This window comes from Eptesicus fuscus, chromosome 21 (assembly GCF_027574615.1).
Source record: "Eptesicus fuscus isolate TK198812 chromosome 21, DD_ASM_mEF_20220401, whole genome shotgun sequence".
NCBI lineage: Eukaryota > Metazoa > Chordata > Mammalia > Chiroptera > Vespertilionidae > Eptesicus > Eptesicus fuscus.
Window position 1 is genome coordinate 27008521 of NC_072493.1, and position 25858 is coordinate 27034378.

At 49.5% G+C, this 25858-nt stretch overlaps 1 protein-coding gene across 1 annotated transcript in view; it reads right to left on the reverse strand.

The window, feature by feature from the left end:
• Window positions 1-12440: 12440 nt before the first annotated feature.
• The window catches only part of ATP2C2 (ATPase secretory pathway Ca2+ transporting 2), a 58450-nt gene continuing 45032 nt past the window's right edge, over window positions 12441-25858 (reverse strand). The window contains exons 16-27 of the mRNA XM_008140064.3: window positions 25289-25390; window positions 21979-22135; window positions 20647-20817; window positions 19774-19871; window positions 19628-19678; window positions 18880-19046; window positions 17431-17499; window positions 17221-17337; window positions 15762-15909; window positions 14444-14542; window positions 14160-14301; window positions 12441-12801 (exon numbers count right to left, since the gene is read on the reverse strand). Of these exons, the coding sequence (XP_008138286.2) occupies window positions 12683-12801; window positions 14160-14301; window positions 14444-14542; window positions 15762-15909; window positions 17221-17337; window positions 17431-17499; window positions 18880-19046; window positions 19628-19678; window positions 19774-19871; window positions 20647-20817; window positions 21979-22135; window positions 25289-25390 (1440 nt within the window). The 3' untranslated portion in view covers window positions 12441-12682. The remainder of the gene's footprint in view (window positions 12802-14159; window positions 14302-14443; window positions 14543-15761; window positions 15910-17220; window positions 17338-17430; window positions 17500-18879; window positions 19047-19627; window positions 19679-19773; window positions 19872-20646; window positions 20818-21978; window positions 22136-25288; window positions 25391-25858) is intronic.

The window sequence follows — 25858 nt, forward strand, 5'->3', positions numbered from 1 at the left end:
TTTTTATTTTTTTTTTATTATTTTTTTTTTATTTTTAAAATATTTTTATTGATTTTAGAGATAGAGGAAGGGGGGGGGAGAGAGAGAGAGAGAGAGAGAGAGAGAGAGAGAGAGAGAGAGAGAGAGAGAACCATTGATCCGTTCAGCTGCCTTCTAGACTCCCCCAACTGGGGATCGAGCCCACAACCCTGGCATATGCTCTGACCAGGAATTGAACTGGCAACCCTTTGGTGCATGGGATAACACCCAGCCAACTGAGCCACACCTGCTAGGGCCACACAATTCACTAATTTATATAAGAGTTGATCCTCATCTTTACCTTACATTTTTTTTTTTTTTTAATTTCTTTATTGATTAAGGTGTCACATATTTGTCCTCATCCCCCCATTCCCATCCCACCCCTCTCCCCATGCATGCCCCAATCCCCTGTTGAACTTAACCGTTGGATAGGCTTATATGCATGCATACAGGTCCTTTGGTTGAACTCTCCCCCTCCCCCCACCCTCCCCCTACCCTCTTCTATCCTCCCTCTGAGGCCCGATAGTCCGATCGATGCCTCCTTGCTTCTGGTTCTGTTCTTGTTCCTCAGTCTATGTTGTTCATCATTTCCTCTAGATGAACGAGATCATATGTCACTAGATATATACTAATAAGAACTGAATGTGAGACGAGCAATAATATTTATGCTGACAGGCAAATGAATCAATCTGTAGCGAGCTTCCCCCTGGACCAACAGTTCTTTTGAGACCCAATTTCGATGTCCAGTATTTCCTTATGTGTACATGTCAGCACTGACCCCTCAGCTCTGGATGGTGGACAAATGGTGGTAACGGAGGTCCGACTCCCTCTGGTTTGGTCTCGGCCGAACCCAGGGGCACGGCGTCACCCAGACTAAGGGGCACGTGGCCTCACCCATACCCAAGGGGCACGTGGTTTCACCCGGGCCTGGGACCCAGCCTCACCCGGATGGATCCTCCTCAGCTGTTTTTAAATGCGTCTGTGCCATGAGCAAGTGGGAAAATGAGCGCGACAGGGAAGTTACGTTCTGTTACTAATCCAGTGGGGCATTTGGAGGCCCTACCACGGCCTGTTTTATAAATCCTTGGCAGCACTGGCCTGGGATGCGGGCCTCCTGACGCGCACCTGTCAGTATCACCTCCCTGCCCAGTGCCGCTCCCACAGGGGAAGGCTGGCTCCCTCCAAACAAACCCCAGTGACCCCGAAATGCTAAGGACCGCTGAGCTTAGGCAGGCTGGGCTTGCGAGCAGAGCTGCCATCCCCCAGGCCTGAAGAAACTATAAACACACTGTGCAAATCCCCTCCTTCACGGAGCTGTGGGCGCCCCTCTCAGACACGTCACTGCGTCCTTGTGTCTTCTGCTCTGAACTTTGACCTTTTAGAACAGAATTTGCCCTGATGATAAGCCATAGCAAACTGAGCTGTTTGCCTTTTGTAGGTTCTTTATTTTCTCCCAGGAGGCTCATCAAGCTTTGCACTTAGCAGTGCCCTTGACTGAGCAGAAGGCCCTGCAAGTGAGCCTTCCAAAGGAAAGCACACGCTCGGACGGTGTGCGGAGGGGCAGCGGCGTGACACGCACAGATGCAGTCACGATTGATTTTCCTTATAAAAAGCCAGTGTATAATCGCTTCCCTGGTACATTATGTGACCTCCTCACAGATGGATTAGCAGCTGCAGGACACTGGGACCCTCAGATATCCTCACCATAAATCTGAAGAATTAGGTCTCGAATCTTCAGTTTGTTGTGGAATGTTTTTTTTCTCTTTATTTTTTATAAAATGCAATTAAATACCTCATTAATGAAAGATCCATTGGCGTCCGTACGTTGAGTACCATTCACTGCTGCCTCTGTGGCTGTCGGAGAGGCGGAGGTTTTGTCTGCCTGCGTGCTTCCCGCCTTGCGCTTGTTCTGATGAGAGTGCACGCAGGCTAAAGGGGGTTGCGTTTCCCAAGCTGCACACTTCCAGGAGTGGGGGGGGGGGGTGGTGCCAAGACCAGGTGCGTGGTTACCTGGGGGATGCTGCCCTCACGGTGGGCCTGGGGGTCTGAGCACACCCTGATACGGTGTCAGTCGTGGCCAGGCCACTGGCCTGGCGCACCATGCTCTACCTGGGACCAGGAAGCCTGTGATGCTAGTCTGAACAAATGTGCTTTTCTGATCGGGAATAACAATTCAGGTTGTGAGGACCCGTGGTCTCCGTAAGTGAAGACTGGGCAGCGCCCAAAAAGGTGCTAGAAGGAAGAGGTGGAAAAAAAAAATGCAGTTCCTGATACCAACCTGCCTATTTTCCCATCATATTTTATTAATTTTAAAAATTACCACATGTGTACGTGGTAAAAACAGCCAAAATAGAAGCTACAACTCGGAAGTCTTCCTCCTGCCCCCTTCCCAGCAGCTCCTTCCCAAGAGGCAAAAGCAAGGTACCGCCTTGCACCCTCCGCTTGACTGTTTTCCACACTGGTGTGCCCCTCACTTTTTATTGGGAGGAGGTGGCTCCACAGTCACCCATCTGTCTTCTTTGTTTTCATTGACTGTGTAATGTCCCATTAGAAGGATGCGGCATCGTTTCTAGGGTTCAGCCATCCCGGCTGCGGAACGTTTGGTTTGTAGCTCACTGTGGCTGCAGTGACTCTCCCGTGTGTCTTGGTGTGATTTCTGTCCGGAGGATAAACTCTTAGAAGCTGACCTGTTGGATCAAAAGGTACATGCATTTTTATTTAGATATTAACAAATTAATCCTTCGAGCTCAATTTATATTTTTAACATTGGAGTGCTTGTTTGCTGTGTTTTCATCAACATGATATTAAAGTTTAGTTTTTGTTTACTTGATACATGAAAACTAACTTTGTTTTCTGTTTATGTGTGACAGTGAGCAGCTTAATTTTTTAAAGCCCTCTATATTATGTCCTTTGTTTTCCAGGGTGTGAGTCTTCTCTAATTGATTTGCAAGAGTGCTCTTTTGAATGAGGCAAACTAGCATTTGACGTGTATGGCAAATATTTTTTCCAGTTTGTTCAACTTTGTTTATTTTCCTTTACATAAGTTTTGTGTTTTATGCCATCATATTTGCCAGCACTTCCTCTTAAGGCTTCTGAGATTTGAAGTTTTTCTCCACTTTTAGATTTTTAAAAAAATGTTTTCTTCTGCTACTTTTGTGCTTTCTATTTTTACGTCTACATCTTTGAACCGTTCAAAATGTATTTTAAAATAGACTTCTATCTTACCCCAAAGTAAATTCCAGTGCCTTTTATATTAAATAGTATGCCTCTTTCATACTGACTTAAAATGCTACTTTCTCCTTAACTGAACTTAAGAATGAACTTAGATTTTTGTCTCATATTTTAATTACTGGAGTTTTATGATAAAAAGATGTAAGAGCTATTCCACTATGACTACTGTTTTTTTTTGCAATTTTCCTCCATATGCTTGCCTGCTTGTTTCCCGCCACCCTTGGGAGCACTTGACTTGGAAAAAATCTGATAGCACATTTTTGAGATAGCATTAAATAGAGATTGCTGTAGGCAGAACTGACACTTGGCTAAAAATTTATGACTCCTGCTATCCAAGAACAGGAATATCTACGTTTGCTACATTAAGTGTTGTCATTGCTGGCACTGTAAGGGGATTTATTTTTTCCAAGATGATTATTTGAACTTAGAAAAGTTCTTAATTTGCCCACATAGTTTTGTACCCAGTTACCGTGCTTTTACCCAGTGGTTCTCAGTCCTGAGCCTGCAGCAGAATCAGCGAGGGCCTCCTCAAATGCAGATGATGGAGCTCCACCCCTAGCGTCTGGCTCAGTAGGTCTGGGAAGGAGGGACCCAAAGAATTTATATTTCTAATAAGATTCCCAGGTCGTGCTGATGCTTCTGTTTCTGGGGCCTCACAGTGAGAAGCACTGCTGTTCATTGTTGTTGTTTTTTATCCTTACCCGAGGATATGTTTATTGGTTTTTAGAGAGAGAGGGAAGGAGAGGGAGAGAGAGAAACATCGATCGGATTGCCTCCCGTATGTGCCCCCAACCAGGGATGGAACCCACAACCTAGGTATGTGCCCTGACCAGGAATTGAACCAACAACGCTCTGAAGTACGGGTCGACACGCCAACCAACTGAGCAACCTGACCAGGACTGTTCATTGTTTTTGATTGACTACGAATTCCCTTGGAGTTTACAGGTATTATGATTTTTTTCTTTTGTTTGAAATCTTTATTTTGCCTTTGTTTTTGAAGGATTGTTTTTGTTTTGTTTTTTGAAAGATATTTTTATATATTTTCCCCCAACCACTCTAAAGATGTCTTACTGTTGTGTTTTGGCTTGCAAGATTTCTTCTTTTTTTAATCCTCACCTGAGGATATTTTTTCATTGATTTTTAGAGAGCGTGGAAGAGAGAGGGAAAGACACAGAGAGAAACATTGATGTGAGAGAAACACATCAATTGGTTGCCTCCTGCGTGCGCCCTGACCAGGGCCTGGGCCAGGGAGGAGCTTGCACCGAGGTAAGTGCTCTTGACCAGAATCGAACCTGGGACCCTTCAGTCTGCAGGTCGACACTGTCCACCGAGCCAAATGGGCTAGGGCACAAGACTTATTTCTTCCCCCCGCGCCCCAGCTTTACTGAGATATAATTTACACAGAACATTGTGAAGGTTTAAGGCAGTGGTCGGCAGACTCATTAGTCAACAGAGCCAAATATCAACAGTACAACGATTGAAATTTCTTTTGAGAGCCAAATTTTTTAAACTTAAACTATATATTGTTATTAACTTAATTAGGGTACTCCTAAGCTGGCCTTTGCTAAAAACTCAAGGGGCCAAAGAGCCGCATGTGGCTCGAGAGCTGCAGTTTGCCGACCACTGGTTTAAGGTATACAGTGTGTGACTGCGGGCATTATGATTGCATACCTGGAAATAAGGATAATTTCCCTACTCTTCTGTAATCTAGACCTTTTAATCCTTTCTCTTGATTAAGTATATCAGCAAATATTTTGAGAACTTTAAAAGTAATGATACATCCTTCTCATTTCTGATTTTAATGGAAATATGCCCAGTCTTCTATCATTAAGCATGATGCTGGCTTTTTGGAGACATTTCATATAAAGGAAGTAATTACTTATATTTATATTAAAGAGTTTCTATCAAGAGATATTAAATGTTTTTAGCATCCATGGTTTTCTTTTTCAGAGTTATCAATAAAGAATAGGGTTTGAAATCTTGAGCTATCTTTGTATTTTAACTCACTTTTCCAATGCGTTAATTCAGTTGGCCCGTGTTTGGTACTTTTGTAGCAATGTGTATAAATGAGTTGTTCTGTAGTTTTTTGTTTGGTTTTGTTAGATTTTATGTAAACCATGCTTTAGTTTTGAAGTTTGCTGGCTTTACAAAAATAATTTAGAACCTTTCCCTTTTCTAGGTTCTAGAGAATGCAAATGAAAGGATTTTCTTAATGTTTGGGTAAAACTCATCTGGTGCATTTTGATTTGGTGGGTGAGAACAGGGTTAACTCTTGATGACCTTATCCATTTCTTTTATCATCTGGGTTGTTTTAAATCTCTACCAGGATCAATTTTGATAATTTTTATATTTCCATTTTATTTAACCCTTTGCACTCGCTTGCTTTTTTCTCGATTCCTTTATTCTAATGCTAACCGTGTCGAGTCACACTCGACATCCAAGTGCAAAAGGTTAAATCTTCAAATTAATTTATATAGAATTGACTAAAATATTTGAAAACTTTTGTGGGCTTTGTCTCTTGTTTTTTTTTGTGTGTGTTTTTTTTTCCTAGATTGGTCTACCAATTTAAAAAATTAATTTTGCTTTCATATTTTTCCTCCTACTTAACATTTATTTTTGTCAGTTTTTTAGAGTTGACTGTTAAATTATTAAATAAGAAGAATGAAAGTAAATGAATATATAGAGCTATTACTCTTTCTTTGAGTTCTGCTTTAGATAGCAGTATTGCATAAACACAATTTCTATGGAATTTTAGTACATGTCTAGATTTGTATAACTACCACTACAATCACTCCCCTCCCCCAAACTCCTTCAAGTTTCCCCTATTCTCCTAATCTTTTTTCTTTTTTTGGTTAATCTTCACCCAAGAATATGAAATATTTTATAATTATAGAATATAGAAATTATAGAAATAAATTTTTTAAAATACTGATTTCAGAGAGAGGAAGGGAGGAGAGAGAGAAACATCAGTGATGAGAGAGAATCACCAATTGGCTACCTCCTGCACGCCCCCACCGCCCCCCAGGCATGTGCCCTTGACTGGAATTGAACCTGGGACCCTTCAGTCCACAGGCCGACGCTCTGTCCATTGAGCCAAACCAGCTAGGGCTATAATTTTTTTTTTTAAGAGATACTGGAAGGGAAAGAGGAGGAGGGGGAGCGACAGAGAAATATCGATGTGTGAGAGACACATGGATTGGTTGCCTTGACCAGTGCTGGGGAGCGAACCTGCAACCCAGGTTCATGCCCTTGACTGAGAATCGAACCTGAGACCCTCTGGTGCACCAGCCAATGTTCTAACTGCTGAGCCACACTGGCCAGTGCGCACCCTCCTGATCTTAATCACTGGCAACCTCTAATCCATTCTCCATCACAATAAACGTCACTTTGAGAATGTTATGTACATGGAACCACATAGTATGTAACCTTTTAAGACTGCTGTCACTCAGCATGATAGCTATGAGACCCATCTAAATTGTGATGTTTATCTTCCTTCTCGTGGGTAATATTTCATTGTATGGACAGGTCACAGTTTTTTAATTCATTCACCCACTTAAGGACATTTGGGTTGTTTCTAAGGGTTGGCTCTTACAGGTAAAGCTGCCATTAACAGTCCTTTACAGATTTTTGTATGAACAGAATTCTTCTCTAGGATCAGTACCTAGGAGTAAGATTGCCGAGTCATTGTAAGTTTACATTTAACTATACAGGACTTTGCCAAACTGTTCTCTAGAGTGGCTGTAGCTTTTACATCCTCACCAGCAATATTTAAGATTCTAGCTGTTCGATATCCTTGTCACCACTTAGTATTGTATTTTTTTAGTTTAGCCATTGTTACAGGTGTATAGTGTATCTCATTGTGTGTTAAGGTTGCATTTTCCTACTGGCTAATGATGTTGAACATCTTTTCATGTACTTACCATCTGTATGTCCTCTTTGGTGAAGACTCAGTTAAGACTTGTGTAAATTTTCCAAAAAATTTTAAGTGTTAAAATTTTGAGTTTTTAAAAATACTCTGGATCTCGTCTGTTGTTGGATATGTGATTGGAAAATATTTTTCTTCTAGTCTGTTTTTTATTTGCTTAATAGTAACTTTCATATGAGTAAAACTTTTTAATTTTGGTGGAATTCAATTTATCAATTTTTTTCATGAATGGTACTTTTGGTGTCATGTCTAAGAACTCTTTGCTTAACCCTAGACCCCGAAGATTTTTCTCTTATGTTTTTTACCGTTTTGGTCTATGGCTCATTTTGATTTAATTTTTGTAGAAAGTATGAGTTTTAAGTCAAGGAATGCCCAGTTCCAATACTATTTGTTGACATCATCTTTTCTCCATTGTATTCCTTTTGGATTTTGTCAGAAATCAATGGGCTTTACTTGTGTGGGGCTATTTCTGGACTCTGTTAATGTTCCATTGATCTATGTGTTTATCACTTTGCCAATATTACAGTGTCTTAATTACTATAGCTATACTAGAGGCCCGGTGCACGAAATTCGTGCACGGAGGGGGGGTTCTCCCTCAGCCCAGCCTGTACCCTCTCCAATATGGGACCCCTCAAGGGATGTCCAACTGCCCGTTTAGGGCAGTCAGACATCCCTCTCACAATCCAGGACTGCTGGCTCCCAACTGCTTGCCTGCCTGCCTTCCTGATTGCCCCTAACCGCTTATGCCTGCCAGTCTGATCACCCCTAACTCTGCTGCCAGCCTGTTTGCCCCCAACTTCCCTCCTCTGCCGGCCTGGTCACTCCTAACTGCCCTGTCCTGCAGGGTTGATCACCTCCAACTGCCCTTTCTTGCAGGCCTGGTCCTTCTCAACTGCCCTCCCTTGCAGGCCGGGTGCCTCCCAACTGCCCTCTCCTGCTGGCCATCTGTGGTAGCCATCTTGTGTCCACATGGGGGCAGGATCTTTGACCACATGGGGGCAGCTATATTGTGTGTTGCAGTGATGATCAATCTGCATATTATTCTTTTATTAGATAGGATAGAGGCCTGGTACAGGGGTGGGGGCCAGCTGGTTTGCCCTGAAGGGCATCCCGGATCAGGTGAGGTTTCCCTTGGGGTGTGGGGCGGCCTGAACAAGGGGCCTGTGGTGGTTTGCAGGCCGGCCATGCCCCCTGGCGACCCAAGCAGAGGCCCTGGTATCTGGAATTTATTTTCCTTCTACAATTGAAACTTTGTAGCCTGGAGCAGAGCCAAGCCTGGGGCTCCCTCCGAGGCCACAGCCATTGTGTTGGGGTTATAATTGAAACTATGTTGCCTTAAGCGGGTGGGCCCGGCCAGGGTGTGCGGAAAGCTTTGCTTCCCCTGTTGCCGCCGGCAACCCTGGCCTGCTCTCTCAAGCTCCATTCTGCCCCCATTTGTTTGAATTTGTTTACCTTCTATAATTGAAACTTTGTAGCTTGAGTGGAGGCTTAGGCCTGGAAAGGGCAGGCGGAAAGCTTGTCTTCCTCTGTTACCTAGGAAACCTTGCTCTTTGTGACTGTAGCCATCTTGGTTTGGGTTAATTTGCATACTCGCTCTGATTGGATGGTGGGCGTGGCTTGTGGGCATGGCTTGTGAGTGTGTCGGGGGTATGGTCAATTTGCATATTTGTTTATTATAAGATAGGATAGTAAATCTTAAAATCAGGAAAAATGTTTTTTTTCCAAATTTCTTCCTCTTTTTCAAAATTATTTTAGCTATTTTAGTGGTTTTTTGTCTTTTCATATGAATTTTAGAATGTGATTGTTTCCCAAAAAAGGCCCTGCTGAGATTTTAATAGGATTTGTGTTAAGTCTATGGATCAATTTAGGGAGAACTGTCATCTTTACTATATAGAATCTTTCAATCCATGAACACAGTATGTCCATTTTTAGAAGTTTTCTTTGTTATTTTGTGGTTTTCATTATACAGATCCTATACATGCTTTATTTATACTTATTTCATTTTTTAAAATTATAAATGGTATTATGTTTTAAAAATTTTTTAAATATATTTTTATTGATTTCAGAAAGAAAGGGATAGAGAAACATCAATGATGAGAGAATCAATGATCAGCTGCCTCCTGCACGCCCCTTACTGAGGGTTGAGCCCACAACCTGGCATGTGCCCTCAACCGGAATTGAACCTGGGACCCTTCAGTCTACAGGCCTGATGCTCTATCCACTGAGCCAAACTGGATAGGGCTAAATTTTAATTTTCGATTGTTCATTGCTAGTGTACAGAAAATACAGTGACTTTTTTGTTCATTTTGAATCTTATGGCTTTACTAGACTCACTTATTCGTACTAAAAAGGTTTTTGTTTTAGACTCCTTGAGATTTTCTACAATGTCATCTGTAAATAGGATCAGCTTTCTTTCTTTTTCCAATCCCTTTTCCATGCTTTTTAACTTCCTTTTCTTGCCATGTTTCAGGAGCTAGGAATTCCAGTTCTATGTTGAGTAGGAGTGGTGAGACCGGACATCTTTGCTCTGTTCCTAATCTCCTGGGGAAAGCATTCAGTCTTTCAGCATTAAGTATGATGTTAGCTATAGGTGTTTTCTTCCTTCCTTTCTTTAGTTTTTTGTAGATGCCCTTTATCAGGTTGAGGAAGTTCCCTTCTATGCCTACTTTGCTAAGAGTTTTTAATCAGGAATGGGGTTTAAAGTTTATCAAATGCTTTCTCTGCTTCAGTTGATACGACCTTGTGGTTTTCCTCCCTTAGAACATGAATATGGTGGATTACATTGATTTTTGAATACTGAACTAGCCTTCCATTCTTGGATTAACCGTACTTGGTCTTGTACTCTTTACATGCGGCTGGATCCAATTTGCTAATATTTTATTGAGGATTCTTGAGTCCAGGTTCATGAGACATGTTGGTCTGTAGAACTGTTTTTATCTGGTTTTGGTATCAGGGAGTGCTGGCCTCAAAAACTGAGTTAAGTGTTCCCTCCTATTTTATTTTTTGGAAGACATTGTGTAGAATTGTTATGTCTTTAAATGTTTCCACCAGTGAAACCAGATTGCCTTTTGGGGGAAGAGTTTTAAATACAACGTCAGTGTCTTGACTACTTATAGGACTATTCAGATTATCTATTTCATCTTCAGTGAGTTCTGGTAGTTTGTGGTTTTCAAGGAATTTATTTCCTCTAACTTGTTGAATTTATGTGCATAAAGTTGTTCTTAGACCCTTGTTGTTGGAATACCTTAAGGGGGTTATAACGATATACCACCTTTCATTGCTAATACTGGTCATTTCTCTCTTCTTTTTGATAAGCCTTTAGCCAGGCTAACACGTTTATTGATATTTTCAAAGAATTCACTTTTGACTTTTTTCCTCTGTTTTTGTCTTCAACTACACTGATTTCTCTTCTTTACTATTTTTATTTTGGTGTATGTCCTCTGCACTTGATGGGTGGAGTGCTTTGTACATGTAAATCAAGCTAAGTTGCTTATTAATGGTGTTCCAGTTTACTGTATCCTTGATGAAAAGGTTCCATTTGAGTGTAGTTTGATTTATCCATCATACTTTATGGCTCGCATTGTGTTTTATTTAGTAAAATTTTACCTATCTCTATGTTTTCTTCCAAAAGCTTTATTGTTTTCTTTTCTATTTATAATCTACCTTAGGGGTTTTTTTTGTATGGTATTAATAAGGGTTAAGAGTAATTTTTGTTGTTATTGCAAGTATCAATCAACTCGGGTTCTTTTTTTATTGTTTTTAAAGGGAAAGCATATTTCTGGGGTCACTCTGCTGAAGGATCCTGAAAAGGGAGAGGGGCAGCAGGAAGTGTCCTGGCCTCAGAGCGAAGCCCCGTAGGAGGCTGTATGTGAGAAGTAATCCAGCCTTTACTGCTGAGCCGTTGCCGGGCAGATATCACCTCTGCCCAAAGGTTTCTGCAGCCAGTCCCCTCATCTTTTCTTTTTTTGTTTTGTTTTGTTTTGCAGGGATGGTACATGTGTCTCTCTCATCATTGACTTCTGGTGTCTCTTGGGGTCGGGGCAGAGGACCACAGGGACCCCCACCTCCCCAGGCTGTGACTATTACTTTGGGGGGATCTGGACTGTAGTGTCTGAAGGGTTCACTCTGACCTCTCCCCTGATCTGGCCCAGGTGTCACCATCCCGGGCAGTCTGTCGACAGCTACTGTGGCTGGTGTGATGGTTACTTTCATATGTCAACTTGAGCTAGGCCATGGTGCCCAGTTGTTTGGTCAAACACCAGTCTAGATGTTTCTGTGAGATGTTTAGACGGGATTAACCTTTAAATCCGTAGCCTTTGAATGAATCAGATTCCCTTCTTCATGTGGGTGGGCCTCATCCAATCAGTTGAAGGCTTAAGAGAAAAGACCGCGATCCCCGAGAAGGAAGGAATGCTGCCTCAGACTTGAGCTGCGATATCAACCCTTTCCTGAGCCTCTCCCGCCGGCCAGCCTGCCCTAAAGAAGTCGCACTTGCCAGCCCCGACCATCAGGTGAGCCAGTTCCTTAAAACAGCCGTCGCCAACCTTTCGGACCCCACGGACCAACAGTGGTCTGCGGACCACTGGTTGGCGACCTCTGCCTTAAAACAAATCTCTCTCCCTCTCCATCCTATTGGTTCAGTTTCTCTGGAAAACCGTGGCTAACACCTGGGGGTAAGAGCTGTGGCCTCATTTCATTTCTGGTTCTCCGTGGTGGCTTTTGCCCGCTGCAGACAGAGGCCTGGGGCAGAGGCCGCTCTGCTCTGCCACCTTGCAGCTAGAAGGACAGGCACGTGTTAAAAGTCTTTGGGGCAGTGGGTGATAAGGCTCCTTGTCAGCCAGGCGGGCAATGTTCCAGTTCCTGGCTCTGCAGGGAAGGGCTGCTTACCGTCCATTTTAAAAGCTGGGCCTTCACGTAGACCACTCCGGATGAGACTGCTGCTCCCACATACGTGGTAATGTATGCGCACAGGCTGCCGGTTCCCAGCCTGGGCCCTTGTAGCAAAAACACTAATTCAATCCATCAAAGTCATAACCAGGCTCCTGGGCTAGCACTTAACCGAAACACCCAAAGCCCCCATCCGGTGGAGGAGGAGATGGGCCTGGAAGGGCCAGCAGGGCAAGGACCAGAAGCCCGTCCTGTCCCAGCCCGCCCCCGCCCCTTGTCCCCAGGCCCCACCCCCCCTGCAGGCACCCGGGCATTCTTCACGCGAGGGCTGCACGCATTGAGCTCTCACACAAGGACACAGGCAGACGTGGTTTATAAAAATCACTGTGATTTAATAAATAGCGGGTGTTTCTGTGCAGCTTCCTCACAGTCCGTCCCGGAGCCCGAGGGGCACGTGTGCATGCCGCCGGGGCCGAGCTTCCTGCTGGCCTCCCGGGAGAACTGGGCGAGCGACCTCCTGCTGCGTGTCCTAGAAACACCCCTTCTCTGAGGAGGGCCGGGGGAGGGGCGCAGTCACATAAAAATATAGCTTATCTGGGGCTTTTACGGGGTCGGGCTCCACTACGCATCTTCCTGGCGGGCCTGGGCTCTCCTGGCCTTGGAGCAGAGTTTCTCACACAGTTTGAGGAGCTCTGACAAGATGAACACGGATGAGGCCAACCCGGTTAAGAGCAGCAAGTCTGTGAACAGGTGAGGAGAGAAATGGGTCGGCTCTGCCCCGGGCTCTGCCCATCTCCCCCCCCCCCCCCAGTTGGGCAGTGCCCAGCACGGAGGTGGCTGCGGGTCTCCCAGGCAGCTCTCAGGACCCCTCACTGCGGAGCTGCTCCCTACACCTCGTTCTAATTAGAGAGACAGGCAAGGGGGCCAGGAGCCAGGGACAAGCCCGTCCATGTCCCTGAGCAGCTCCACAAGGACCAGCAGCCTTTCTAGGGGGGTCAGGGAAAGGGGCAGTGGGCAGGTTACCCAGGGCAGCTTCCCCTTAACCATGGCTTCTGGCCCAGCCCACCCTGGCTTGTTCTGTGGGTTAATTCTTAAAGACCCCCCTCCCCCGACCCCACGGCATGTCACTGCCCAGAACCATCCCTGCTCCCTGTTGTCAATGATTCGGGACAAATGGTGCCTAGTCACGGTGTTTCCTTCCGAGTTGGTGAGCTGGCTTCATTCCCAGTGGATGGAAACATCCATTAACTTTTTTATCTTGGGGGGCGGGGAGAGTGTCTTTTTTTGTCTGTGCCCACAGGGCATTCACAGGAGACCCAGGAGGACACTGCTTTTTAGATTTGGGGAAGAAAGAGCTAATTTCCCCAGTCTTGCCTCAGGCCCCGTGCCCTGCCTGGGGCTGCCTCACCTGCTGCCCTGGGTGGGGCTGGCCAAGCGAGAAGAAAGGGTGGAGGAGGGAAGGGGGTGGTATTTGCCCTGCTCCCTCCAAGTCCCTGTGGTCAGGTGTCTCTCTCTCTCTCTCTCTCTCTCTCTCTCTCTCTCTCTCTCTCTCTCTCTCTCTCTCTCTCTCTCGACTTCCTCCCCTTCAGGACCCAGCCCTCCTCTCACTTCTGCTCAGTCATCACAGCTGCAGGCAAAGGAGGCTAAGCCACCCCTGGCAGCTTCCCAAGTGAGAATGAGGGTCTGGGGAGGCCCAGTGAGGATGGGGAGAGCCCTGGGGCTCCACACAGGGAAGGTGTGGGAGAGCGGGTCATTAAGTCCCGTCCCTTTCAGCAATGCTGTCCCTGCTGGTGGCCCACTCCCTGTCTTCAGGTAAGTGGGTGTCCAGGTCACTCCTCGCTGGGGCACACGGCATGTCACAGGCTGAGCCTCCTTGCACAGGGCGCAGGGAGGGGCCGAGGTGCCAGTCCCCTTCTGCCCTGGACGGCCCTCCTGCCAGAGGCACCTGCTCGCTGCAGTTCCCTGGGTTGTCCCTGTCCCCGGCAGTGGCCCTCCTACCCAGTGCAGGCACCTGTCTGGTTCTCTGGGGACCCCGCTCCCCAGCTATGTGCTGGCCATGGTCTCTGGTGAGCCCGTCCTCCGGTCCCCTCCTACTCACCGAGCACCCCCAGGTTCTCCGTCTGGAAGACCTTCTGCAGTGGGGGCACGTAAATCACGGCCAGCTGCCCTAGGATGGACCCGAGCACCGAGTACAGGAACATGTGGTTCCGGAGGAAGCCGATCTCGAATATCAGCTTGGTCTGCGGGGAAGGCACACGCCCCCGTCTCAGACAAGGATGCCCGAGTCCCAGAGCCCCCCTGAGGGACTCGGACAGGGACCCGTCTCGCTGAGAACACGGCTCAGTTCCTCGGGAGAGGAAGCCGAGAGGCAGCAGGTCTCACCTGAGAGCGACAAGTCAGGGCATTGAAGAGGTCAAAGAACACAAAACAGGTGAAGGTCATGGTCGTGGTGCGCGGGGTGCTCGCCTTGTCCTCGGGGATCTGGAACACAAGTGCATGGGAGGAGGGGATGCAGCCCCTGCCCTGAACGCATCCATCGCGAGCTGGGCCAGGGCACCTGTAACCGCCTCGCGGTTCAGGCCACAGCACATGAGCTGGACTAGAAACCCATCAAGACCTCCCTGCAGTCCTGGGTCAATGGTGTGGCCCAGAAGCGTGTCTCCCGAGCCACCCCAGGGCCTGGCCCCGCTGTCAGCGCCTGGGAGGGGCCGTGAGCCTTCACTCTGGAATTGCATGCTGGGGGCGGGAGGGGGTGGGAACCTCTCTTAAGTAAATGGAATGTCCCTGCCTCCAGCAGGTGACACTACCACAGGTACATCCACTTCACCGGATGTCGCTTCCTACAGGGAAGGCAGAAGGACCCCGACCCCATGGAGAACTAGGGCCTGGGAGGCTGAATGAACAAAGCCACAGACTCCTCCCTTCTCTGGCGCCGCTGGGACCCGTCTCAGGTCCCACGGATGACAGAGGGTGGGGGCGTCCAGGGTGAGAGGAGCTGGCCTTGCTCCCGGAGCTTCCCTCTGCCTGACACAGGTGGCCACGAACCCTCTCTGCTGCAGGCGCCCGTCACCATTCCTGCCTGAGACCCTCCGCTGGACCAGGGGTTCACCCGCCTCCCCTGGGGGGACACTGTCCAAACAGGGCAACTCGGGGGCCTGAGAATCAGCATTTCTCCCAGGGTCCTGGGTCCCGGGTGCTGATGCCGCCGAGGGACCCCCTGCTGAGGACAACTGTGTTCCAACAGGAAGGTTCGGTCTCTCCCTCCACCAGGCTATGGCCGGTCCAGTGTCCCATCCCGCTTCCTGCACGTGGGTGATTGGGGTAAAGGTCTGCATGGGCCACCTGCTAGCTCGCCTAGCTCACTGGATGGCTGGGGAGGGGGCCTCCTGAACCTGCAGGCCATGACACGACCTTGCAACAGCGACCTCAGGGAACAAAACAGGAGTTTCTTTCAGTAGATTTCAGATTGTTTCCTGGTGACAGCAGCAAGTAGAGGCATGTGTCCCGCTTAGGAAAAAAGTCTGAATTCTCTCCTCTGCCCCTGAGGCCTCACATCCCTCCTGCCTCTTCCCACCTCGGCAAAGTCAGCTCCTAGTCCCCCACCCTCCACCCCCCACCGCAGGGACTGTCCACCTGCTTCCCACGCCCAGCCCCGCATCAGCCGCCGGGCACTGAGGGGAGCCCCTGAGCACGTCCTCACCTCTTTCCAGAAGATGAAGAGGGTCCCGCTGATGATGACAGAGGCCGACAGCAGGATCTTCAGGATGAGGGCTCTGCTGAGGATCATGTCTTTGACCTTCCTCGGCGGCTGCCGGAGGGTGTCTTTGTCCACCGGCTCTACGCCCAAGCTGCTCGGGACAAAAACGGGAAACGTTGGAATAAACCACCGAAAAAGGAACCTGAAGCAGAGATGTGCTCGTCACCATCAAAGGCTCAGCCAGGATGGGGAGGTGGCAAAGGCCTCCATGTTGTCCTGTGTGAGCCAGCGGCGTTCCCAGTCTCATGGGGCCCTCCATGGCCTCGTTGGAAGCCTGCGCTTCCCATCTTCTGACCCCCCCCCCCAACCACCCAGTCCCTTAGCTCCATCTGGAGAGACCCCCAGAGCCTGGACTCAGGGCAGCTTGCCCACCTCCATCTATAACCCCCTCACCCTCTCTCACACACACACACCTTGATCTTGAATCCACACTTAGTCATTTTTCTGCTCAATTTCCACCACAAGGGGACCCACCCAGAGCTGGGCCTGGCCCCATCCCAGCTGGCCGGAGATACAGGATGCAGGCCCTGCCCACCACAGAACTCCCCGTCGACTAAGGGACACCTGCCTCAGCCCATTCCGAAACAGTGGTAGGTGGTGTGGGGGCACCGAGGAGGGAACAGGCTGGGTGAGGCCCCACTGTGTGCAGGTAGGGCTGAGGTCACAGCCCTGTGCTCAGGAAGAGCGTGTAGAAGAGGGAGCCTCTACGTTGGGGATGTGAGGTGATGACAAAGTACAACCCTCTTTCCTCAGCAGCTGTCACTGGTGATGATTATATTAATTATAGTCACAGGAAATCAGCTACATCTGAAACAACACCCACTATGTGCTCAAGCTCAGTGAAGTGCCTTGTTTGCTTTGGTCATCCTGACTCCAAAGCTCGTTCTTCCTCCTGCACCATTTAGCTAGCCTAACTCTCTCATTCATTCAGCCACTAATTTACCTAGCTCCTGCTCTATGCCAAGCACCATTGTAGGAGCTGGGGATACTGCGGGAACAAAAAACCTTGCCTCCAGGAAGCTGACATTCTGATGGGGAGATGGATTCTATATAATCAGGTAAGCAAGGAAACACACATTTCCCTGTCGTGAAAAATAAAGCAGGGTAAGGTGACTAAGAGAGGAGGATGCTGTTAGAGTAATCAGGGAGGACTTCTCGAGGTGGTGACCTGAATGAAAAGGACTGGGCCATGCAGCTAGCCCAGGGAGAGCATTCCGGGCAGAATGTTCCATCATCCCCTGCCCTTCCTGCCTAGGCGCTTCCCCCTGTGCCCAGTGCACCACACTTACGTTTCCCGGGGTTTCCCATGGCCAGTGATCGTGTTTGCCCACCCCGAGCCCCTGCACAGAGTTAGGGTGCAGTCAGTGGAGGCTGGCAGAATGGTGTGGTCCCAGCGCCTCACCTCTGTGCTGGCGGCCCGTCCATGATGATGTTGATCCACAGGATCTGCATGGCGTTGAGGGGGTTGGGCAGGTTGCACATGGTGGACAGAGCGATGAGGCTCAAGGCCGAGATGCTCCTGCGGGGCACGAGCGGCAGAACAGGGCACGGTCAGCAGAGCCAGCCGTGCAGGTGCAGCACTTGGCACCGGGAGAGGCTGGCCCCGACTTACGTGCTCAGCTGAAAGCGGACAAAGTTTTTGATGTTATGGAAAATCCCCTTGCCTTCCTCCACGGCGCTCCTGCAAGCGAGGAGGAAGCACTGAGTCACAAGGAGGGCCTGGTGGGAAGGGTCAGCCGCCCTGTCGGCTGCTAAACGAAGTGATGGTGCCAGCCATTGGTGACACCATGCTTGGAACCCCCTTCCTGTTTCCCCTGGCTGGCGTTCTTGGGGACACACCGGTAGAGGTGCTCCCCCGTCCACCCCAGGCTTTTCCATCTGCTGCACTGCCTGCAACATCTGCTGTGTTTTCAGAAGAGCTCTTTGCATGTGAAAGTCCTGGATCACTAATGTTGTAGAAAACTGTTTAATCCAGTGGTTCTCAACCTTTCTAATGCTGCGACCCTTTAATACAGTTCCTCATGTTGTGGTGACCCCCAACCATAAAATTATTTTCGTTGCTACTTCATAACTGTAATTTTGCTACTGTTAATGAATCGTAATGTAAGTATCTGTGTTTTCCGATGGTCTTAGGTGACCCTGCTAGCGGTTCTCAACCTGTGGGAACTGTATTAAAGGGTCGCAGCATTAGAAAGGTTGAGAACCACTGGTCTAATCCCTCCCTTGTTTTTAAAATATATTTTATTAATTTTTTACAGAGAGGAAGGGAGAGGGATAGAAACATCGATGAGAGAGAAACATCCATCAGCTGCCTCCTGCACACCCGCCACCGGGGATGTGCCCACAACCAATGTACATGCCCTTGACCGGAATCGAACCTGGGACCCTTCAGTCCGCAGCCTCCCTTTTTTTTTTTTACGAAAAATTTTGCCAAGGAACTAAAGCTGTAGAGCTATAGATTAACTACATTTTCTCATTAAGAGCAACTGTTTTAAGAATTCTCAAGGTGATTCCTTTTGTAAAGTCGACAGTGACATCAAACTTTAATATTTGATATCAGGTTTAAGAAGAGTTTTTCCCATCCCCATCGGTGTTAATGACCTGGGCATTTCTGTCGAATCTCTTTTCAGTTCATGAAATGTACGTATCAATGCCAACACAACAATAGACTCAAACTGAACGTACTCATTTCTCTCACACGGATGCCATTCGTGTAACACCACCGTGTGAGCGTGTCTCTGTCACTAAAATGCTCTTCAAAACGTGTTTGCTAATGGCCACGTCGTCCTCCCGTCTCCTGCTGTTGGCGTTGAGGGTGGCCAGGATTTCCTTGCACATGTGCTGCAGCTCCCCCATCCACCCCAAGCTTTTCCATCTGCTGCACTGTCTGCAACATTCCCCGGGTGCCACCTGCCGTCACCCCAGGTGGCCCCCAGGACCCCGCTTTCAGTGGTGTTTGGGCCCGAGGACACCTTGTATCTACAGCACAGCGGATCCCAGGGGGCAGCTGGTTAACCCACTCCTCTCTGCCACCAAAAAAACACCTTAAAGAGCAACTCACATGATGGCTGAGAAGTCATCGTCCACCAGGATCATGTTGGCAGCCTCTTTGCTGACGTCCGTCCCCGTCTGCCCCATGGCGATCCCAATGTCCGCCGCCTTCAGGGCCACCGCGTCGTTCACCCCATCCCCCGTCATGGCCACAATCGCCCCCGACTCCTGCAAAGCCTTTGGCAAGAGGAGGCGAGTGGAGGCAGTGCAGCCCGAGGCCCTTCTTTCTAGATCCTTCCTCCCCTCCTGACGCTCTGTCTCTCACACTGTGGCTGACAGCAGAGACCCCTCTCTGAAGGGCACCGGCGTCAGCTGGCCCGAGTCTGAATCCCACCTCCACCTGCACTAACTGTGGGACGTGGGCCAGCCTTGGACTTCTCAATCTCAGTTTCTCCATCTGCAAAATGGGAACAAGAGCCCTTGCATCCCGGGCTGGAGTTAACCAGAATATGCCAAAGACCCCTCGGCTAACCAAGGCTGGCCTCCTCTTGGGTTTCCTTTTGCATCACCCGACTCCCACTCCCCGGTTTTGGTGTAGGAGGTGAAGGGCCCCCCGTCAGTTCTTCCCTCCCCAGAGGCTGGAAAAAGGAACCGCTGATGCAGCTGCCCTGGACCCAAGGGAGGAAGCCAGGCTTGAGGGTGGCCGAGGCTCCCGCCAGCTCAGGCCCTGCGCCATCCTGGGGAGCAGAGCCACCGCGGCTGCCCCGGGCCGTGCCCCAAAGGACAAGCGGGGCAGCCCCTGTCTCCTCACAGCTTACCTTTATGATTTTGAGTTTGTGCTTCGGGCTGGTCCTGAAGAAGACAGACACCTGCACATAGAGGCGTGAGAGGGCAGAGTCCGTGAATGGGAAGCGGGAAACACAGCGCCCTCCACGCTCCCAGCGAGCCCCCGGGGGGACCCTACCTTCCCCACGTGGTCAGCCAGCTTGCTCGGCTCCATACTTTCCACCTCCTCCCCGGACATGGCACTCAGCCTCCCGTTGCACAGGCCGATGTTCCGTCCTGCGTGGTGGGGAGAATCCGCGCTCAGGGCGTGCCCCAGGCCTGCAGCTGTGGTCCCTGGCCTCACCCCTCACGCCACCTACCTGACATCACTCCCTGCCGTGGCCACAGAGTACCAAGAATAAAACCACGATGGCTACCATTTGCTGAGCACCTGCTATGTGACACGATCTAACTCTACCCACAGAATTAGCCCACTACAAAGGCCATCTTATCCCCACTTCAAAGATCAGGGAATGGGGAGGGAAGTAACTTCCCAGGGTCACAGAGCTGGCAGGTGGTAACTGGAACCTGGCTCCATGGTGCCAGGCAGCCTCGGGACGGAGGGGCAAGAAAACCGAGGTGTGACAACCCTCATAGCAATAAGAAGAGCAGGGGGACAGAGTGGCTAGCTAGCCCTCTGCTGATGAAGAGCCTGAGGGTCAGAGTGGTCCAGTGATTTTGCCAAGAGTTCACAGCTGATGCAGAAGCCAGACTGAAACTATACACTGGGTGGGGTCGATGCTGCCTGCGAAGATCATGGATGAAAAGCCCTGGCACATAGTAGGCTTTCATTATACGTGAGGGCTGTTCCCCTTTTGGAGAACCTGCCAACGTTTCAGAGCTGGCAGCCTTTGAAGGCGGAATGCTGGGACATGCCAACTTAAAGCTCAGCATCTTTTCTCGGTACCAAGCTGGTGAGCTCTCCTGACCAGGCCCGTCAGGGAGTAACCAACGGTAGGACCCCACTCTAAAGGATGGCAGGTCCTGTCTTCCTCCCCCTCCGCCCCCTTACCTATCGCCAAGGCCGTCTCCAGGGCATCCCCCGTGATCATCTTCACGGACACGCCGGACTCCGAGAGGACCTGCACGGCTTCCTTCACGCCAGCCCTCGGAGGGTCGATGATGCCCACGAGACCCAGAAATGTCAGCTGCCCCAGTTCGGGCCCAGAAGCCAAGGCCAGCACTGCGGAGAGAGCAGACCCACGGAGGTGTCACTGGGGCCGAGGGACTGATGCTAGCTGCAGTCAGCCCTGGCCCCACGGTGTTGCAGTTCCTCCTGGCGGTGAGGGGCTTGGGCACCGAGTTCCCGGACCCCGAAAGGGGAGGCGGAGATCTGTGCGGTGGTCACAGGCCTGCCCAGGGCAGCGCGCCTCACCCCAAACCGAGATGCTAGAGTCAGCTTCCCTGGCCCCAAATGAGGCCGCTGTCCAGGGTGCTACAAACCCCACCCCACCCCAACAAGAGTGCCGCGAGGAGGTCTGCGAGACGGCCTGCAATTCTATGGGTTCTCCTGGTCTGCTCTCGTTTTGTCACCCCAGCAGACGGGACAGCAGCTCCAAAGGTTGGGGAAAACGTGCGGGAGGCGAACACGGGTGAGAGGACTCTTGTTTCGGTGGCGCAGGAGCCAGGCCCAGCTCCCCGGCGAGTGCTCCCAGGGGGTGGCCCCTTACTGATAACGGAGGGGGCTGTGGCCCGAAGCCTCTCGCTGCGCCTCCCTAGGACAGCTGCCCTGTGCCCGACGCAGGTGCTGTTCCCCGCTTTCCCGAGGCCGAGATCCCTCCCCTCGCACCTGTCAGCGAGCTGCTAGCGACGTACAATGTGATCCTAAGGGGGGAAACCAAGGCCCCGGACACCAGTGTGGCAAGCCCGAGGCAGCTATCTCCCCGAGGGAATACACGTGTTCCGGAGTGATTTTCAAGACTTCCTCTGAAAGCCGACAGGCTGAGAAATGACGCGGCAGGAAACGGGGTTTTCCACCCTCAGCCCCTCCGGGGAGGCCCCCGGCCCTGGTGCAGAACACTGGAAACGTCTGCCTTGATTGACAAGAGCGCCAGGCTTCCCTGACAGTAAGCGCTGAGCAAGACAACCAGGGGCCTCCCAGTCACCTTAGAAAACTCGGGAACAGGGAGCCCCCTCTCCTCATGCTGAGCTGCCCCTGGATTAATGGGTGTCTTTGGTGGTGGGGGGGGGGCCCTATACATTCTGCACTTGCTTGACTTTCATTGGCCACTGCCAGCTGCCACTCCGACCGTCCCCTCACAGGCTGAGGACCCTGCATCAAGGCGCCTGAAAAGTCAGCGTGACGTGCAGACGCAAAGCCCGGGGCTGGGCCGCAGGCACTGACCCCGCAGGCCAAGCGACCCCATCCTCTTCTCTGCCTGCTGGCAGAAGGACCTCTGCTGGGGCGTCAGCGGCAGGGGGATGCCCCCATTGTTGTACGTGGTACAGTAGCGAACCACCTCTTCGAAGGCCCCCTTCATGAAGTAGATGTCTTCCTGCTCCTTGAAAAGGACAAAAGGGAAACGATCTGTCACCGGGTGCTTCCTGGTGAGGTCCCCTCATCCACCGAGAGATGTGCACGGCCGGTGACGTACAGGGGGCGCTCGGCGCTCTCCAGTGGAGGGGCGATCGGGTAAGTTTCGGGAAGCCCACGCCATGGAACACCACACAGCCCATGAAAGGCAGGGGCTGATCTTGGACCCCCTCCGCCCCACCCTGCATTAAGCCACCGTGTTAAGGTCACTCAGCATGTTTCACTAATTGTTCATATCTCAGCCAGTGTATGTATTAGGTATGTGATTGACTGCTGGGTGTCTATTTCAGAACAAGACTGTGAAGGGAAGTTACCTCAGGTGGGCGATGGGTAGGGAGAGAAGGGGGCCAAATAAAGAGCTTCTACTTTTAAAGTCACATTTCCATATTTTTTAAAATCTTCACCCAAGAACCTGTTTATTGATTTTAGAGAGAGAGGGAGAAGGAGAGGGAGAGGGAGGGAGGGAAAGAGAAAGAGACACATGGATGTGAGAGAGAAACATCGATCGCTTGCCTCCTGTAGGTGCCCCAACTGGGGATCAAACCTGCAACTTTTTGGTGCTCTGGATGATACTCCAACCAACCGAGCCCCCAGCCAGGGCCCATAGATTTTTCAGGAGACTATGGTACAATCACCTTCAGGGGGGTGATTTGAAGGTATTAAGACGTTTTTTACAAATCCATAACCCCTTTCAAGCACCCAGAATTGACATGCCCATCCAAGACCTGGAATGAGCTGGCGGAGCTGCCCCCTGCCCTGAACGAGATGGGAAATCTCAGCATGGACAAGACGTGATAGATTCCAGAAAGAATGGGGGAGAAGGGGATGGTTGGAGGAAAAGGCAGAAGGCAATAAAAAGCAGTATCTTAGAAAAGATTTTTTTTGTGCTAGCTGGTTTGGCTCAGTGGATAGAGCATCGACCTGTGGACTCAAGGGTCCCAGGTTCGATTCCGGTCCAGGGCATATGCCCGGGCTGTGGGCTTGATTCCCAGTAGGGGGCATGGAGGAGGCAGCCGATCAATGATTCTCTCTCATCATTAATGTTTCTATCTCTCTCTCCCTCTCTCTTCCTCTCTGAAATCAATAAATCTATATATATAAAAGCCTAAGCCACCATATGACTGGTAGCTATGATGTGAACTGACCACCAGGGGGCATATGCTCAATGCAGGAGCTGCCGAGCTGCCATGACTTGGCAGCTGTGGTTCTCGGGTGACACACCCGGAACCAGAGAGGAGGGAGCTTGATTCCAGGGTACGTCACCTGAGAACCACCCTCTCACAATCTGGGATCCCTCGGGGGATATCATAGAGCTGGTTTTCGCCTGATCCCTATAGACCAGGCTGAGGGACCCCACCTGCCAGAAGGATCCCGCTCACTCCGCAGACGCCCTTCGAGCCCTGGCACCGCCCCAGGTGTGGCTGGCCAGGGAGGGACCATGGGAGGTTGGCTCCAGGGCATGTCCGACCCATCTTGCCCAGTCCCACCCTGCCAGCTACCTTCTAATTAATTTCCTTTCAATGTGCACAAATTTGTGCACTGGGTCTCTAATATATATATATATTATATATTATACACACACACACACACACAATGTGCACGAATTTGTGCACTGGGTCTCTAATATATTACTGTTACTGGGGCATCCCATTCACCTTAGAAAACTCGGGAACAGGGAGCCGCCTCTCCTCATGGTAACTGGAACCTGGTAACTGGTAACTGGTCTCTAATATATTAGAGACCCAGTGCACAAATTCGTGCACATTGTGTGTGTGTATATGTATATATATATATACACACACACACATATTTATATATATGTATATATATATGCATATGTGTATATATGTATATATACATATATATACATATATATATAAATAAGTAAAGATTATTTTTATTGTAGAAAATATGTAAAGCTACAGAAAATTTAAAAAGAAAAAAAAAAACAGTCAGCTGAATCCCCACCCAGGGATAGCCATGAATAGTTTGGTATATAGTCCTTTAATCACTTATAACATGTATGCATGTGTGTATGCGTGAGCTCACTGTTCACACCATTTGTGGGGGACCCCCTTCAGAAATGAAGAATTGGGTCCTGGTCAGTTTGGCTCAGTGGATAGAGCATCGGCCTATGGACTCAAGGGTCCCAGGTTTGATTCCGGTCAAAGGCATGTACCTTGGTTGCAGGCACATACCCAGTGGGGAGTGTGTAGGAGGCAGCTGATTGATGTTTCTCTCTCATGAATGTTTCTGACTCTCTATCCCTCTCCCTTCCTCTCTGTAAAAAATCAATAAAATATATTTTTTAAAAAAAAGAAATGAAGAATTGGTCCTTCATTGTGACAGTTAAATAAGCTCACGTGTGTAAAAAACTTAGCATGGGATGCGAAGGAAGGACCCAAGCTAGCAATGGGGTCCATTTATCAGAAGCCTAGGGTCGCTTTAGTAGTAATTACTCAGCAACTATATTACAGGCCAGTGACTCGCGCCTTGAGCGTGCATCCGAATCCCCAGCAAACGCAGATTACTGGAGCCTACCCCTGGGATTTCAGATCAGGAGGAACCTGAGAATATGTATTTCTGTTTGTTTGTTTTTGTTAATCCTGACCCGAGAATATATTTCCATTGATTTTTAGAGAGAGAGTGGAAAGGAGAGAAGAGGGAGAGGGAGAGGGGGAGGGAAACACACACAGAAAGAGAGAAACACTGATGTGAGAGAGACACATCGATTGGTTGCCTCCCATAGGTGCCCCATAGGGGCTGGGGATTGAGCCTGCAACCAAGGTACGTACCCTTGACCAGAACCGAACCCATAACCCTTCAGTCCGAGGGCCAACGCCCTAACCACTGAGCAAAATGGGCCAGGGCAAGAACCTGCATTTCTAACAACTTCCCAGTTGGTGCAATGATGGGCTGGTACAGGACCCCACGTGGAAGACCAGTGACTCGGTTAAAAATCTCAGAAGACCCAAGGTAGTCAAAGATTTAATTGCTATCAACTGTATTGTCATGTATTTGGAACCTCACAGAAGCAATGGAAACTAACCTCTCTCGCTGATGTCTGCATTTGCTTGATTTGGGGGGGATGTGGTGGAAAGGGACCGAGAAGCAAACTCACCTCATTCTTGGGGCTGCACTTTACTGCCATCCACTTCTGCTCTGAACTGAACGGGATCTCTTGTTTTCTCACGTAGGAATCTTTAACGTCACTTAAGTCCATCTAGGATAATACAACGGGAGTTTTCAGTGAGGCATTCTAAAGCAATTTCTATGCAAAGCTCGGTCCATTGCAATGCCTCCCTAATGAAACCATCTCGGGCAGATGAGAAATCCAAGCGTTTAGCTCACAGAGAAAGGCCATTTGCTTTCAAATGTTCCAACCAGGAAAAAGAACACCTCTTTATCTTGTCCCAGGGGCAGAACCACGCGCTCCCTGAAATAGCTCCCAGCTGAAACTTGCTCAGAAACAGGAGCCTGTGGGGTTCCTGTCAGAAGAAATGTCAGACTTGAGGATGGAGCCATTTCCTCCCAAAGGGTCCCCTGGGTCAGAGGGTGGCCTGTTGTCACAGCCTGGGGTCCTTGCCAGATCTGACATTTGTTGGCTCTTTGATGGTTTGTGGGCCAGTTAGTTGACAGGTTTGAGCCTCAGTTTCCCCAACTGACCACCAGTCCTAACCTGAGCATCCTG